The sequence below is a fragment of the Cariama cristata genome, unplaced genomic scaffold (genome assembly GCF_000690535.1).
Source record: "Cariama cristata isolate BGI_N322 unplaced genomic scaffold, ASM69053v1 scaffold21850, whole genome shotgun sequence".
Taxonomy (NCBI): Eukaryota; Metazoa; Chordata; class Aves; order Cariamiformes; family Cariamidae; genus Cariama; species Cariama cristata.
The window spans coordinates 20,308-34,270 of record NW_009595685.1 but is presented as its reverse complement, the minus strand read 5'-3'; the positions used below and the strand labels follow the sequence as shown (position 1 = coordinate 34,270).

Below are 13,963 nucleotides of genomic sequence, written 5' to 3'. Positions count from 1 at the left end.
ATGCCTCGACAATGCTTCAGGTAGTAGGTGAGTGTTTCCCCAAAAGACCAGGAGGGTGTGGGCTGAATCGCACCTAGCCTTGAGTATTTGCCGTTTCTACCTCCATCTCTTTCCTAGTTTTGTTGTTGGAAACCTCATTCTTGCTTCTGCTTGAAGGCTCACATAAGAACTGTGGAGCTGCTGCGAAAGGAACTGATGCTCCCTTCATGTCTTGAGGAGCAGGAGGATATTTTGGGGATTCTAGATGTAAAATTGGAAAGCTCTTCTCAACTTCTGTGTGTTTATAAACAGCTTTAAAACAAACAAACAAAAAAAAGGGCAAAGTTATGCCGAAGACCAGGAAAGGCTGGCTAGAAGGAAGGGCAAGCCACAGAGGCAGAGTGTGGATCTTTGTCTCTTCCAGTAACAGATCCACATAAAAGGATTCAGGTCTATTATACACTTGTTTGTATCTCAAGACAAAATATTAATCCTCGCAGCTTGCAGGCCTGGGTTGGCTGCTGACGCAAAGCCACTGCATACCATGGCTCAGAAAGAGGGCTTGGTCCAGGTTGTTTCCAAATGAGAAGCCAGGAGTTTAGTTAAGGGGCTTGTCTTCTATGGATGATCAGGAGATACAGTTTTAGGCTCATCACTTATTAGGATACAGCATGTAAAACTTCTTTCCCCATGGGAGTTCACTAAAATATTCTAGCTCTCTTCAGGCAGATTGTAATCCAAGCGGCCATGACACAGAAGCAACTTAAAAGTACTCCTTTAGCAACATAATCTGTGTAATGCCTTATTCCCTCCTGCAGTCTCCCAGCTAAAGCTGCCCTTTTCAATAATGGTCCATTTATGAAGCTGGTATAAGCTCGTTTCAGGTCTCTGGACATGTCTGCTGATGGTCATGCTCTCTTCCATTCTGCAGAGAGAGGTTATGTGTTCCTGACGCCAGTGCAAGCCACCAGCCAGGAGGTTGCTTTGGGAGAGAGTCTGAAGCTGCAAATCCGCATTGAGGCTTACCCAAAACTTCTCTACTGGGGCTGGGAGCACACAAATCCCTTGAACTCTGGGAGCACCATATTCAAGGGCCAAATGATCTCTGGAAACAATTGGTACGTGCTCTCTCTCTTCTACACTGGCCATGACATGTTTCCAATAATGGTTTCCTTTTGAGGCAGGCAGACCCCATGCTACTGGCTGACAGAAAACTTTCTGGTGTTAAAGAGGGGAACTGTTCTGCCCTTCTGTCTTCTCTTTCCAGTATTATTAGCAAGCCACAGTGTGCAGGTCTGATCGGGTCAAGGAGGACAACACCTCCATCTAACTTGGCAGCCTTCTTTTTAGAAAACCTTGTGGAAGTCACTAGCATCGCTAGTACATTTGTGGTCTGGTTGTTCAAGTTCACATTCTCCTTGCAGAAAGAAATTGCAGGGGAGGGTGTGAACAGTACAAAAAACTTAATTCCCTCACTGCTCTTCAGACTTGTCCCATCCTCTGTGGTCTGGAGAGTGCATGTACTGAGTGGCACTCTATGCTCCATGCCAAGAGAAGCCAGAAACATCATTATGTGGATAAGACCTAATGGAGGGCACAGCCCTGCTCTTCCAAAGCCTACAGCCAACTGAGGCCAAAAGGAGATTGAAAGAGAATCATTCCATTTGTTGGGGAGTTTTGGCAATTCCCCTTTCATTTTCTTAGAAACCCAAAATAATCCACAAGAGGAACTGTGGCACTCAGCAAGCATGATGGCTTTAGGGCAAACTCTTTCTTGCACTGGGGTCTGAGAAATGGGCTGGGGGCGGAGGGGATTGAGCACTAGGGACTGTGACTTGACAGGCTATGAAATCAGAGGAATTCTGTCAACGGCAGGAGGACCAGCATCCCCTGGGCCTTCAAAGGCAATGATTTAGATGATAAATTCTCCTTTCTTTCTGAACATTCACCTACATGTAGCCTTTCAGAAGTGCTGTGCACTTGGTGGCAAATGGTCTTTCCTCTAAGGAAGATCAGACTCCTCCTGCTTCCCCTGAAGCAGCAAGCAGCAGATTCCTCTCATGGGCTGGGATTAGAGCTGGGAAGTGTTTGCCTGCTCCTGGGCATTGGAATCAGCTGCATCTTGCTGAGCAAAGACTGTATGAGTGCTTGAGTTCCCTCAGCACAGCTTTCTTCATGGTGTTTACTCTCTCTGTGTGAGCAGGTATAACAACACACTCTTCCTGAACCGCCTGCAGGAAAAAGAGGGAGGTCTCTATACATTTTATGCCCTCAACAATGAGACCAATGCATCAGTTACCTTCAGTATTTCTGTGAAATGTAAGTGCTTGGCATTGTCTGTTCTTTCACCCTGCTTGCCCTGGGGCTGCTGCAAGTAGGGTGGGCTATCAGGGTGCTTCCAGCCCAATGCCCACAGAACACACAGCCAGACTGTGTCTGGGACCCAGCCCAAAACTACGCATAGCACAAGAGTTCCTGATGTTTTATCGTTGCACATATGGAAAGTAAATCAGAGCACAAGGAATGTGCTCTTCCTTTGGTCATGGCACTCACTGTCTATCTGCCTTCCCTAACAGCTCCTCCAAGGGTCTGCAAAATCAAGGTGCCGGCCAATGACTCCAGCACCCTTCAGTGCACGGCCATCGGCTACCCTGCCCCGCACATTGAGTGGTATCAGTGCCCCATTCACTCTGACAGGTAAGAAATGCCCAGGAGATTGAGTACTGCCAAGATGTGCACTTGCCCTTGCTATGCTGGCATTTGTTGAGCAGCATCATGTGGGCTTGGTTACAGGCAATATAGCAGATCCTGTTCAGTAACAGCAACAGGGATGTCGCCCTGCTAAAAAAAGAGGTTCTTGGGGACTGTCTGAGGAGATGGGGCATGTACTTTTCCTAAAGTCCTGAGCTTGAAGAGTTCAGCCACCCACAATTCACTTTCTCCCAATGCTGTTCCAAGGAACGTGTGGGTCCTTTGGAGAAGTGCCTCAATGTAGGGTGCTGTACAGCTACATCCTGGCTGGTCCTAGTCATCTTTCTGGGACCTCCATGGGCCTGAGGCCCCGCAGAGAGCAGGCTTACTGAGCTACAGTGTGATGGGAGGCAACTGCAGCTGCCTGGGCAGGGGTGGTTGTGTCTCAGTACCAGCGCCATTCAAGAAGGGAACTGCTGCCACAGCTGTAGCCACGTAAAGGCAGTTAAGGCTCTCTCTATACAGGGCTTTTATGGTCAGGGAGAGGTCTTTTAACTGGGCAGTGAGTAACATGTCTCACAGAGCTGCAACTCTAATTCCTCGTGTCTCTTCTGTAGTCCGATACAGACACCAACTAACTTATGAGCAACTGTGCTGCAAAGGGACGCTCATTCTCTTCTGCTTGGTGTCTCCACAGATACAACGAGGACTATAGGTTGCTACTGAATGACTCCAGTCCCCAGGTGGTGAACACGTTGCCCTTCCGAGAGGTGGAGGTGGAAAGCGTTGTCCCGTTCCAGGAGCTGGGTGCCAATTACACCTTCTGCTGTGTGGCCATTAACAGAGAGGGGAATGCTTCTGACATGTTACACTCGCTCACCATCACGAGTAAGATACAAACTGGTAGCTTAGCAGAGTGGGGGAGAATTTGGGGGCTTTTGAGGGCCCATCTTCCTATACATATATCCCTATTGTCTTGCAAGAGAGGTGGAATTGATTCTACAAGCCCTCTAACCTCACAGGAGGTGGGAGGCTTTGGCATTTGCCAGTCCTAGGAGCCATGTGGGAATTGCTGGCTGGGCATAACCTGGTGCCAAAGGCTGAGCCAGGCTGTGGACACCTTATGATTGCAGGACCTAGCTCCGGGATGCAGCACAGCCAGTTGTTGCTCAGTCCAATGGGGTCCAGGGGTTGCATCTTTTGATGAGCTTGTTCTTGCTGCACAGATCTTGGTCCCCAGGCAGTCTGACCTGCCCCTGGTGCTGTTTATGTGGAAACTGGGGTGCACAATGTGAACCATTGAGTTTGGCATCAAGAACTTCCCTCGGTTCCCAGCAGCTCTTTTGGGTGTCTCTGAGGCCAGTGCTGGGTTGTGTCGAATACAGGGGGAGCCTAAGTGAACAGCTGGGCAAAATGCTCCCAGAGATGGGATTGAAACAGGAGTGCTTTACTCATCCCTGTTTTTTTTGCCTCTCCAGGAAATGTCATGGCCCCCCCAGCCAAGCTCTTCAGCCCCATTCTCTCTACCTGCATAGGCACATCGGTCCTGCTGCTCCTCCTACTCCTGTTCCTCCTCTACAAGTACAACCAGGTCAGATTCCTTGTTGCATAGCAAGGGCTGCAAGGCCTGCCCAGCCTGAGAGACCACATGGCCTCTACTGGCAGCCACAGGCAGGGAGCATTCAGCTTGAAGGTACCAGGCAAGCTACCTCTCTCATCTCCACTGATTCCCAACTTCCCCTAGGAGTTTCCTGCTGCAGGGCAAGGCTGATGCACCAAATCTGGTGTGTTAACACCTCTCCCACCTTGGTCCCTCAGTCTTGTAGCCCAGAGGTCAACGTGGATATTCTTTGGTGTCAGACAAAGGTCCTCGCTCTGTGCTGTCAACTGCAGCTGGTTTTGCTCTGATCACCATGAATCCATGGACTGAATTAAGGAGAAAAGAAAAAGTGGTTTGCAGCTTGCATCTACTTTATATTCTCCTCCCTGCTTTATAAAAAGCTGTCTTTATGGGGAAACAGGATGATGTTAGAAGGTGTTTGTCTCCAGGAAGACTTGGTCACTATTTTTATACAAGAACTTGCCTCATTTTCTCTGCAAGACTCATTTTCAGCATTTGGATACATTCTGGGTTGTTTCCATAAACTGTACCAATCAATAGTCACCTCTGCTTCATCAGTGGGTGAAAATCTCTCTTTTGTCACTCTTCCTTTGACAGTCCATCAAGGCTGCAAATTTTTTAGCAAAGTTCTGGTGCTGGTTGTCAGAAGATCCTCTGAATCCCTCTCCCAGACAAGCACCTACAGCTTTGCAGGCAGAGCTGTCTTTGGCCAGTAGTCCAGAGAAGGGTGGATCAATGCGTAAGCACAGCTCTGAAAAAATAGCTTTCAGGAAGGCCTTGCAAGCCCAAGAGAAGCAGGACATGTTTATAAATAATCTCACCTATCTCAGCAATGGGCTTCTTGAGCCATGGCTGATTGCTGCAGTGCCAGGTGAACCATGGAGCAGAAAGCAGCAATGCTCACCCTCTGGGAGCAGGCAACAGCAAATGAACTGAGTGCATGTGGCATTCTTTATCAGGGATGTCCATGAGAAACTCTGCTGCTTGGAACATCCTGTCTGGGCCTTCTTCAATGGCCTGCATGGGCATGGATGTTCTCAGGCAAAGAAAAAAGCAGTGTGGGGGAGAAAACAAACAGGTGCTTTGCATCAAACCTGCAGATCTGTTTGTCTCAGTTATGGTCCCTCATGCCTGTGCTAACCCAGCTTTGAGCATCTACTCATACATTGCACCCTTCTCTGCAACTATCCAGGGGAAGTGCTGAGGAGAAGCATTTCAGCACAGACCTCCCAGTAGCTGGGACGCGAAGTGATTCATCACAGCCTTGGTCACTCCACCCATGCTTCCCTGTATCTGCCTTGATGGACCTGAGACCACTTTTGCCACACTGGGGCACACAGGTCCCTGCCTGTCCTCTCATATAGGAGTGAAGGCCACGCACAGTATTCTCATGCCAAGCTATTTCACTGCCTTTCTCTGTATTTGTGCCTCCAGCCAGGCTCCCTAGCCTTCTTGACCTGAATGAAACAGCCAGCAGAAGCTGGCAACTGCCTCTGCCCACACGCTCTGGCGCTGCTTCTGTCTGCCTTGCCTGGTTACTTCTGCCATGAGATTTCTGGAAAAGAGAAGAAATGTTTACTTCTCTTTCTCCATTTCTTTTTTTCTACTGTAAGGGAAGCAGCGCTGGGCAAGCTCCACTGTTCTGCTGTGCTCAGCAACCCAGAGTACCAAGGAAGAACACACAGTGGGGACATCTCCCTCCAGCACCAGCTGGGCACTGTCAGCCACTGGTCTGCTGGGACATGGTGGTTCTCCCAGCTCTGCCATCCCAAGTGAGGGCAATGGGCTACTTTAAGTAAAAGAGGCAAGAGAGCCTCCCTCAGTCATGGGTAATGACTTGGAGGGACTTTCTAACAGCAAAGGCACTAGGCTGTCCAGACAAAGCCTCTCTTGCTCAGTCCAGGTTCAAAGCAAGAAATATGTGATGGGCTGAAACCTAAGTCTTCCCTCTACGCCCACAGGGTGAGAGCTAGAGTGCATGCCGGGACTGGGGAACCCTCAGGACTCAAGGAACATTGAATAACTGGAGTCTCTTCCTCACAGAAACCCAAGTACCAGGTGCGGTGGAAGATCATTGAGGCCTGTGAAGGAAATAACTACATCTTTATCGATCCCACTCAGCTGCCATACAATGAAAAATGGGAATTTCCCAGGAATAACCTCCAGTTTGGTAAGAAACCTTCCTTGCTGCTTGCTTGGTGGCATGTGGCTCGCCACAGAGCTGAAATGCCCCAAGAGACTGAGCCAAAGCAACCGGGCAATATCCAAAGCTGCATCGAGACATCAGATCCTTAAGCAGGTCTTGCTGCCCTCTTCCGCGCAGGGTGGCAAATGTTAGCGTACAACCTCCCTCCAGTGCTCTGAGGAAGGTTGAGAGGATCATGACCCTCCTCTTGCATCTGGGGTCATTCTTAGTGCACAGAGATGGTGAGCCCATGTTCAGACATGGCCTCTTTCGTACCATCTTTGCTCACAGTAGAGTTTCCCTCAGATGTTAACCAGCTCCTGACTAAGGGATGTGTCATCTTGTCTGGGCTTAGCAGGAATCCCCACCCACCAGACGTCCTCCTCAAGGCTATGTGCAGGACACCTACTCAATCTTTTTCTATAAAGCATCTTATACGCACATTTTTTTCTCTCTGCAGGAAAAACTCTTGGAGCAGGAGCCTTTGGAAAAGTGGTAGAAGCCACCGCTTTTGGGCTGGGCAAAGAAGATTCGGTCCTCAAAGTGGCTGTGAAGATGCTAAAGTGTAAGCCCAGAGCAATTTGCAAAGGCTGAAATTCCCCAAGCTCCTTTGGGCAGGACGTAGTGTGTGTTCACCACATGCATTGGTGCTCCCAGGCTGCAACATCTACTTTTTTTAGATGATTCTGTGACGGGTAGTGGGTGATGGAATCACACTGCTGTCATTTTTGTGGACACACGTAGCTGGAGGCACAGACAGAGGACACAATTTCCTCTCCGAGTGTGCTTCTTCCTTTTGTTCCGTAGCCCTGTCTACACCTTTTTCTGTCCTCCCTAACTCCTTCACACACCCCTTCTCTTCTTGTCTTGCAGCATCGGCAGACACAGACGAGCAGGAGGCTCTCATGTCTGAGCTGAAGATCATGAGTCACTTGGGACACCATGAGAATATTGTTAACCTGCTGGGAGCGTGTACCTATGGAGGTAGGATCCCACAGCCCTGCTTCCCCCATGGATCTTTCCCATGGTCTGCTCCTCTGAGGCTCTTCTCTCTCCTCAGTCTCACAGCACAGCAAGCTGATGAGCTCGGTGGTCTTTTTTTGAACCTATAACTTTGCAAGGGCCTGCGGGCTTGCTGTTTCCAGACAAACTTATGTGCAGTATGGGTTCTGCTGCGCCTCTCAGGGAAAGCAATCCTCAGGACAGGTCACAGTAACATCATTTCTTAATGAACTCTTTCTGCCTCTCTCCTAGGCCCAATCCTCGTCATCACCGAGTACTGTCGCTACGGAGATCTGCTGAATTTCCTGCGGAAGAAGGCTGAATCCATAATTATCCAGGATTCTGCCTTGGACACCTCTTTAGACAGTGCTGCTGATTACAAAAACGTTGAACTAGAGAAGAAATACATCCGCAGGTAAGAGCAGAACTCTGGTGGCCACAGGGCTGAGCAATGCCGGGCCTGGGTACTTGCTGGGAGAAGTGTGCAGAGAGCTGTGCTAGGGAGAGATTAAGGCCAAAGTTCTGGGGATTTGCAGAATACCAGGATGTAAAAGCCACCAGGGTTGCATATGTTTAGACTTGGTTACAGTTCCAAGTTTTTCAAAGTCTTTGACAGCAGTCGTTGAATATCCTACAATAAACCCAGGTTTCAATCCAGTCTGCCCTCCCACAATCTGGAATCAAAACTTTTTGGCTTTCTGCACTGCTGGGCACATGGGTTTTGTAGGACAAGAAGCTGAGCGCTCCCCATCAGCCAAGGGTAGTTCCTTGACAAAAGGGGAGCAGCACTTGGAGCCCCATGCCACAGGGCACCTAGGTCCCCTTTCCAAATCAGCCTCAACGTTGACTTTCCCTTTGCCCTTAAGCCTCTAGCTAAGCTACTGCCAGCAGGCAGGGATATGGTTTCTTCTCTCGGTGCATGTGGAGAAGCAGAGAACGTACTGGTGGAGGGTTGCTAACAGCCTGCCTCCATCTCTGTGGCTTCTGACTCAGTGACAGTGGCTTTTCGAGCCAGGGTTTGGAGATGTATGTTGAAATGAGGCCTGTGTCATCATCATCATCTTCAGCGTCATCAGATTCTGCGCAAGCCAGGGGTGAGTTAAAGGCTGCCATCCTCTCTGGTGTAGCTCTGGGGAACCATGATACAGCATAGCTTGCATTACTTGACAGGTTTGCAGCAACTCTAAAATTTTGCTTTGAATTTCAGGGAACAGCTCAGAGGAAGAAAATGAAACCAGGGAGGACCTCCGTCCTCTCAATCTCTCTGACCTGCTACACTTTTCCAGCCAAGTGGCCCAGGGCATGGCATTCCTCGCGTCAAAGAACGTGAGTGCGAAGAGGACAGCTGCCCCCAGCACCCCAACTGGGAAACACCAGCCCAGCCAGCAGGCACCAGCCATCCTGTCTGCACGAGGCTTGGGATGTTTTTGGATGGGGTGGCCAAGCTCAAGCAAGCTGCTGCTGGAAATGGGCCTCTCTGCTCCATTTGTTGGGTCTCCCACAGGCTCAGGGCAGGCCATCACAGCAGGGCAGTGGTACGGGGGGGAACCCAGGGCTGTGCATCGTGCTAGGCTCAACATTTTCTCCTCAGCTTTTACATTAGGTCAGGAACTTTGACGTGAAGCTTTTTCGCATTGGCAGCTTCCCCGCTGCCCCAGGGACAAGGAACTGAAAGTGGCCGTTGAGCTGTCTGCCAGAGCTGGCTCATTTAGAGTATCAGAGAGTAACCATATGACTGTTTCGCAGATGAGGGCAGAAAGTCAACAGCCCCCGGTTCTGCGCCTCCTCCCATGGGGAAGATGACAGCCCCATGAGTGATTAAAGGACATGGCATGAAATGTCACAGTGCCTTAGCATTGTGAACGAAGTGGTTGTGTGGTGACACAGTGCCTCTTACGGGGGCTTTTCAAGCAGTACATGTACCCCTTGCCCTTGTAAGTGTTGGTCGGTGACAGGCCTGGGCTGCAAGGAATTAGTTGGGGCTGCTGGAGGATGGCGGCTGGGTCTCACCTGTGCTCTCTTCTCCCCAGTGCATCCACCGGGACTTAGCAGCCAGGAATGTGCTCATATCAGATGGACGAGTAGCCAAGATCTGTGACTTCGGCCTGGCCCGTGATATCATGAATGACTCAAATTACGTTGTAAAAGGCAATGTAAGTAATTAAAATGGGGACAAGAGAAGCTACAAGGGTAGGGTACGGCTGAAGCACGGACAGGGTGTAGCATAAGCTGCCAGCTTGTCCCAGTCTGAAGGACTCTCTGCTCTTCCAGGCCCGCCTGCCTGTGAAATGGATGGCCCCAGAGAGCATCTTTGACTGCATTTACACAGTGCAGAGCGATGTGTGGTCTTACGGCATCCTTCTCTGGGAGATCTTCTCCCTTGGTAAGAAAGAAGCTAGCTTGCAGACCTCTCTTGTTTTCCATGGCTTACCACTGCCCTGATGTCTCTGCAGAAAAGTTTCCAAGAAGGGAGGAAGGTTCACAAAAATCTAGGTTTTATCAGGGCTATAAAACGTGTGTTACGCTTCCAGAGGGACTGTTAAAAACAATGGATCCTGGTTGATTTGCTCTAACTCAGGACTCCCTGAGAACGAGTAGCACTATCTCAAGCGATGCTCCAGGCTGCCTCTTCTCCCTCCCCACAAGGGTGAGTGTCAAAGCCCTCTGATCTGAGAGCCACCTCTGCTCCTGTCACAGGGAAAAGTCCATATCCTGGCATGGTGGTGAACAGCAAGTTCTACAGCATGGTGAAGCAGGGATACCAGATGGCCAGGCCTGACTTCGCTCCCTTGGAAATGTGAGTGGATGTGCCGAGATGCACAGAGGGGGTGACAGGGTGGCTGGAGCTGCTGCGTGGCAGGGCAGGCAGGGAGATGGCACTGGGACCTCGGTCACAGGTCTGCCTGCTGCTCCCAGGTGTGTCTGCTCTTGAGGTTCAGGTTGGATCCTACCAGGCTGCTCCTTGCTCCTATAGAAACGCAAGACCTGGGCCACTCAGTTATGATGCTGTATCCACTATTTCCTCTGTTTATATGTCTACGTTCTTGAACTTGGTGGGATTATTTCTTTTTTTAGTCAGCTACTTTTGACTCTAGGACTATGAGAACACAAGCTGGAGTAGGTTATAGGAGGGTAATGAGCTTAAGCTTAAAGAAAAAAGTACTGGAGATATAAAGCCCCTTGTTGATGGAGAACTTTGCTCTGTCCACTTCTGGGCTCACCTCTCCCTGGAGCACTGTTCATAGACAGGAAGACAAGGGACTGCTCAGTACTGTCTGCCTGAAATACAAAGTGCTGCAGGGAAGAGCCTGGGGGTGCAGACCCTGCAACAGCTTTGCAGCAACCCTGTCTCTGTTGGGCTCTGCAGGTACAGCATCATGCAGGCGTGCTGGAACCTGGAGCCCACGCAGAGACCTACCTTCGACCAGATCTGCTGCTTCATTCAGAAAGAGCTGGAGGTGCATAAGGAGCAGGTGAGGACCTTTGGAGAGGAGAAGGGGGAAGGGAGATGTGCTTTCCCCCTACCTGAACGTAGCTCCTGGACAACTTTCCTGGTGATGTCCCTTACCTTAGTGTTGGTAGAAAGTGCAGAGTGGCATCCAGATTTCCCCCTGCAGAAGGGTTAAGTCACTCCCCACGGTGACCAAAGGAGGCTGGACAAAGACATACAGCTGCCTGGCAGCAGTATGGGTAGCAATACAACGACCGGTGCAGCAGCCCTGTCCCTCCATTCCCCCTGGAGGTGGTGTGCAGCCAGACAAGGGGTGTGCTGCCTTGTGACTGGCTCTCCTGCAGCTCCCCAAAAGCAGGGGCCTGCCTGTCCTGCCATCTAGCCATGCCCTGTGGGCACAGAGAAGGGTAGTGTCGAGTTAGCATCCCCAGCTGGTCATCTGTGCAGAAACTGATGTCGTACACCATTGAAGGGCCTGAAACACACTTGGGGTGGGTTTGGTTTTCTTTGCTTTCAAGGACTACACCAACCTCCCCTCCGCTGCTGAGGAAGACAGCGGCTGTGACACCACCGGCTGCTGTGAGGAGTCCTGTGAGCAAGAGGAGAGCGGCCAGCCCCTTCTCAAGAGCAACAACTATCAGTTCTGTTAGCCGGTACCATCGCCCCAGGGCAGATCCCGGTTCTCCTGGCTCTGCAGAGCGCACCGTTCTGCTCTGCCCTAGGACACAGATGCCTTCTGCTTTGGCTCTCCTCTCTGCTTTCTGAAGTATTGAGTGTTACTGACTCCCTCACTGAAAGGATGGTGCTGGAGTGACTCAAAACCAAGACTTACCATGGGGTCCCTAGGGTCTCATCTGAAGCGTAGCATTGAGTTATTAGGATGATAACACACTTCATCTCTACAAGGTACGGAGAGGTCCCTGTCACCTGCCTCCCCTGCCCCCCGAGGAGGCTGTGGGGTGTTTATCTTCTTGTAGTGTTTTTTTAAAATACTAGTTGGAGCCAAGTAACACACTTCCAAACGTCACTCACGTGACTGAACCTTTGTTTTATGAGCACATCTTGAATTAAGCCCTGAAGAACTGCTCCACATGCCAGAAGCAGCCCTCTTTCTTGGTGGTCCTGCTCTCTTCCCTTTGTCAGTTTGACCCTGGATGTTGCAGAGTGTTTAGATAAAGTCTCTACTTAGCATTAACCTCTACCTTTCCTCATGCAATCTACCTCTCTGCAGCTGACGCTTCTGCAGGGAGTGTTCGGTTGAAGGGAGCCAAGGAGACAAGCCCAGGGTTATGTGAACTTCTGCCCCAGTAACAGGACAGAGGGGCAGTTATTTCTCAGGTAAAACACGGAATTAACCAGTGTTCTTCCATGTGAGCACTGAACACAACCCCAATCCAGGAAAGAATGGCAGCTCAAACAGATCTGGAAATGATCAACATAACACATATCCTACTAAACTTCTGAATTATTAAACATGTAGCAATCACTGCCTTTGTCATGATTACAGATATGCTCTTGTACATATTTTCCTGAGTGTATTTTTAATAGTACAGCTGAGGTAATTTTTTTTCATAAGCTAGGGCCTAATGCCCTTAAACTTATTTCTCATCTAGCTTTCATCAAGGCTACTAATGCCACAGCCACTCGGTCCTCTGTAGCTATTGGAAGCAGCTAAAGAACCTTCTTACGCACCCAGTCAGGTGAAGCTAAAGGATCAGTGTTCCAGGTACAAGCACCGACAGTGCTCAGGCAAAGCACAGTGAGACAGAACTACTATCTTGCAGGTGGCCTTTGTCATACTGTGAGCAATTACGTCATGGACCACTTCTGACTATATTAAACCTGGTTTTGTGCTAACACCAAGTGATTCATTCCTCCTTACTAAATAAAAACCTAATATATTTCTATCTGTCAGCATTACAAAGAATAAAATGTTTAACAAAATGAGTCTCTTCTAGGGCTTTGGGGACTGTTCTCAGAGGGGAACAGGTCAGAGCATGGGTGATACACTGGCCCATCCTCTCACACCCGGCAGCTCTGCTCTGATTCCTCAGACACACTTCTCATTACCAGTTCTCAAAACTATTCAGTCTTGTGTAATGCAAAAAACTTATTAAAAGCAAGGTTTTAAAGCACTTTGCTCTAACTGGCCTGTCTGTAATTGGGGAAAAATGTAGTCCCTGTGCATGGATATAATGGGGGAGTAAGTTCAGTTGTGATGATGGCACATCTGACAGCGGTCGCTGCGTTTGAGACAGGCAGATGGGAAGGGCAGGGTAGAGGCAGAAGGGCCCTGGTGACCAGAGACTCCAGCCTACTGCAGCAGTGGCTTACACGCAGCAGGAGCTCCAGCCCAGGCAAGTGAACGCATCCTGAAGAGCCGTTACTGTCACCTGCTGCAGGTGCTCTCCTACAAAAGTCACCTCAGGAGGGAAATGCAGAACAAGAGCAGGTAGACCAGAGGAGTCAGCCAGCTGCAGAAGCTGCTTTCTTGCCACTTACAAGAACTATACTGTAGCTATATTTAGCAGGGTAATTTTATTTGCTCGAGCCACCTCACCAGAGTGCCAATTCCTTGAGCTGCTTCAGCTCAGAACACCTCACTTCTGAGAACACCAGGCTTTTCCCCACCACTATGGCAGTGCACACTGGAATCGTGGTGTACGTGCACAGAGTGTTTGTGCCCTTTCCCACTGCAGTCCTCCAGGTCCCGCACATTAAAAAAACAAGGCACTTGGCCACAGTTTCACCCCAAAAATTGGAGATAATTTATTAAACTTTATCACTGACTGAAAAAAGTCACTAATGTCTCTTATAATAAGTTAATGTTCTTAACAGAAAAACCCCAAGCCATAATTACTGCATTTGCTCAGACTTAATACATTTACTTTAACAGTACGGTACTCAATAGGTTCCCCTTCATAGAAGGGAGTTTTCAACCACACTGCAAGCCTCTGAATCTTCCCCACTGCTCACTCTGACAAAAATAAAACTCCCTGGATGGCAACTCAGCAGTCTAGCACCCCACCTCTCT

General features: G+C 49.6%; 1 protein-coding gene across 1 annotated transcript in view; it reads left to right on the top strand.

Moving 5' to 3' along the window:
* Nucleotides 1–11,677, top strand: part of CSF1R (colony stimulating factor 1 receptor) — a 19,657-nt gene extending 7,980 nt beyond the window's left edge. Inside the window, 17 exon segments of the mRNA XM_009703055.1 lie at nucleotides 1–27; nucleotides 911–1,097; nucleotides 2,183–2,298; nucleotides 2,556–2,676; nucleotides 3,368–3,558; nucleotides 4,149–4,261; nucleotides 6,335–6,461; nucleotides 6,937–7,041; nucleotides 7,350–7,460; nucleotides 7,731–7,893; nucleotides 8,472–8,572; nucleotides 8,686–8,804; nucleotides 9,509–9,631; nucleotides 9,750–9,861; nucleotides 10,176–10,275; nucleotides 10,846–10,951; nucleotides 11,448–11,677. The exon segment at nucleotides 1–27 is cut by the window's left edge and continues 10 nt beyond it. Of these exon segments, the coding sequence (XP_009701357.1) occupies nucleotides 1–27; nucleotides 911–1,097; nucleotides 2,183–2,298; nucleotides 2,556–2,676; nucleotides 3,368–3,558; nucleotides 4,149–4,261; nucleotides 6,335–6,461; nucleotides 6,937–7,041; nucleotides 7,350–7,460; nucleotides 7,731–7,893; nucleotides 8,472–8,572; nucleotides 8,686–8,804; nucleotides 9,509–9,631; nucleotides 9,750–9,861; nucleotides 10,176–10,275; nucleotides 10,846–10,951; nucleotides 11,448–11,579 (2,054 nt within the window). The 3' untranslated portion in view covers nucleotides 11,580–11,677.
* Nucleotides 11,678–13,963: the final 2,286 nt, after the last annotated feature.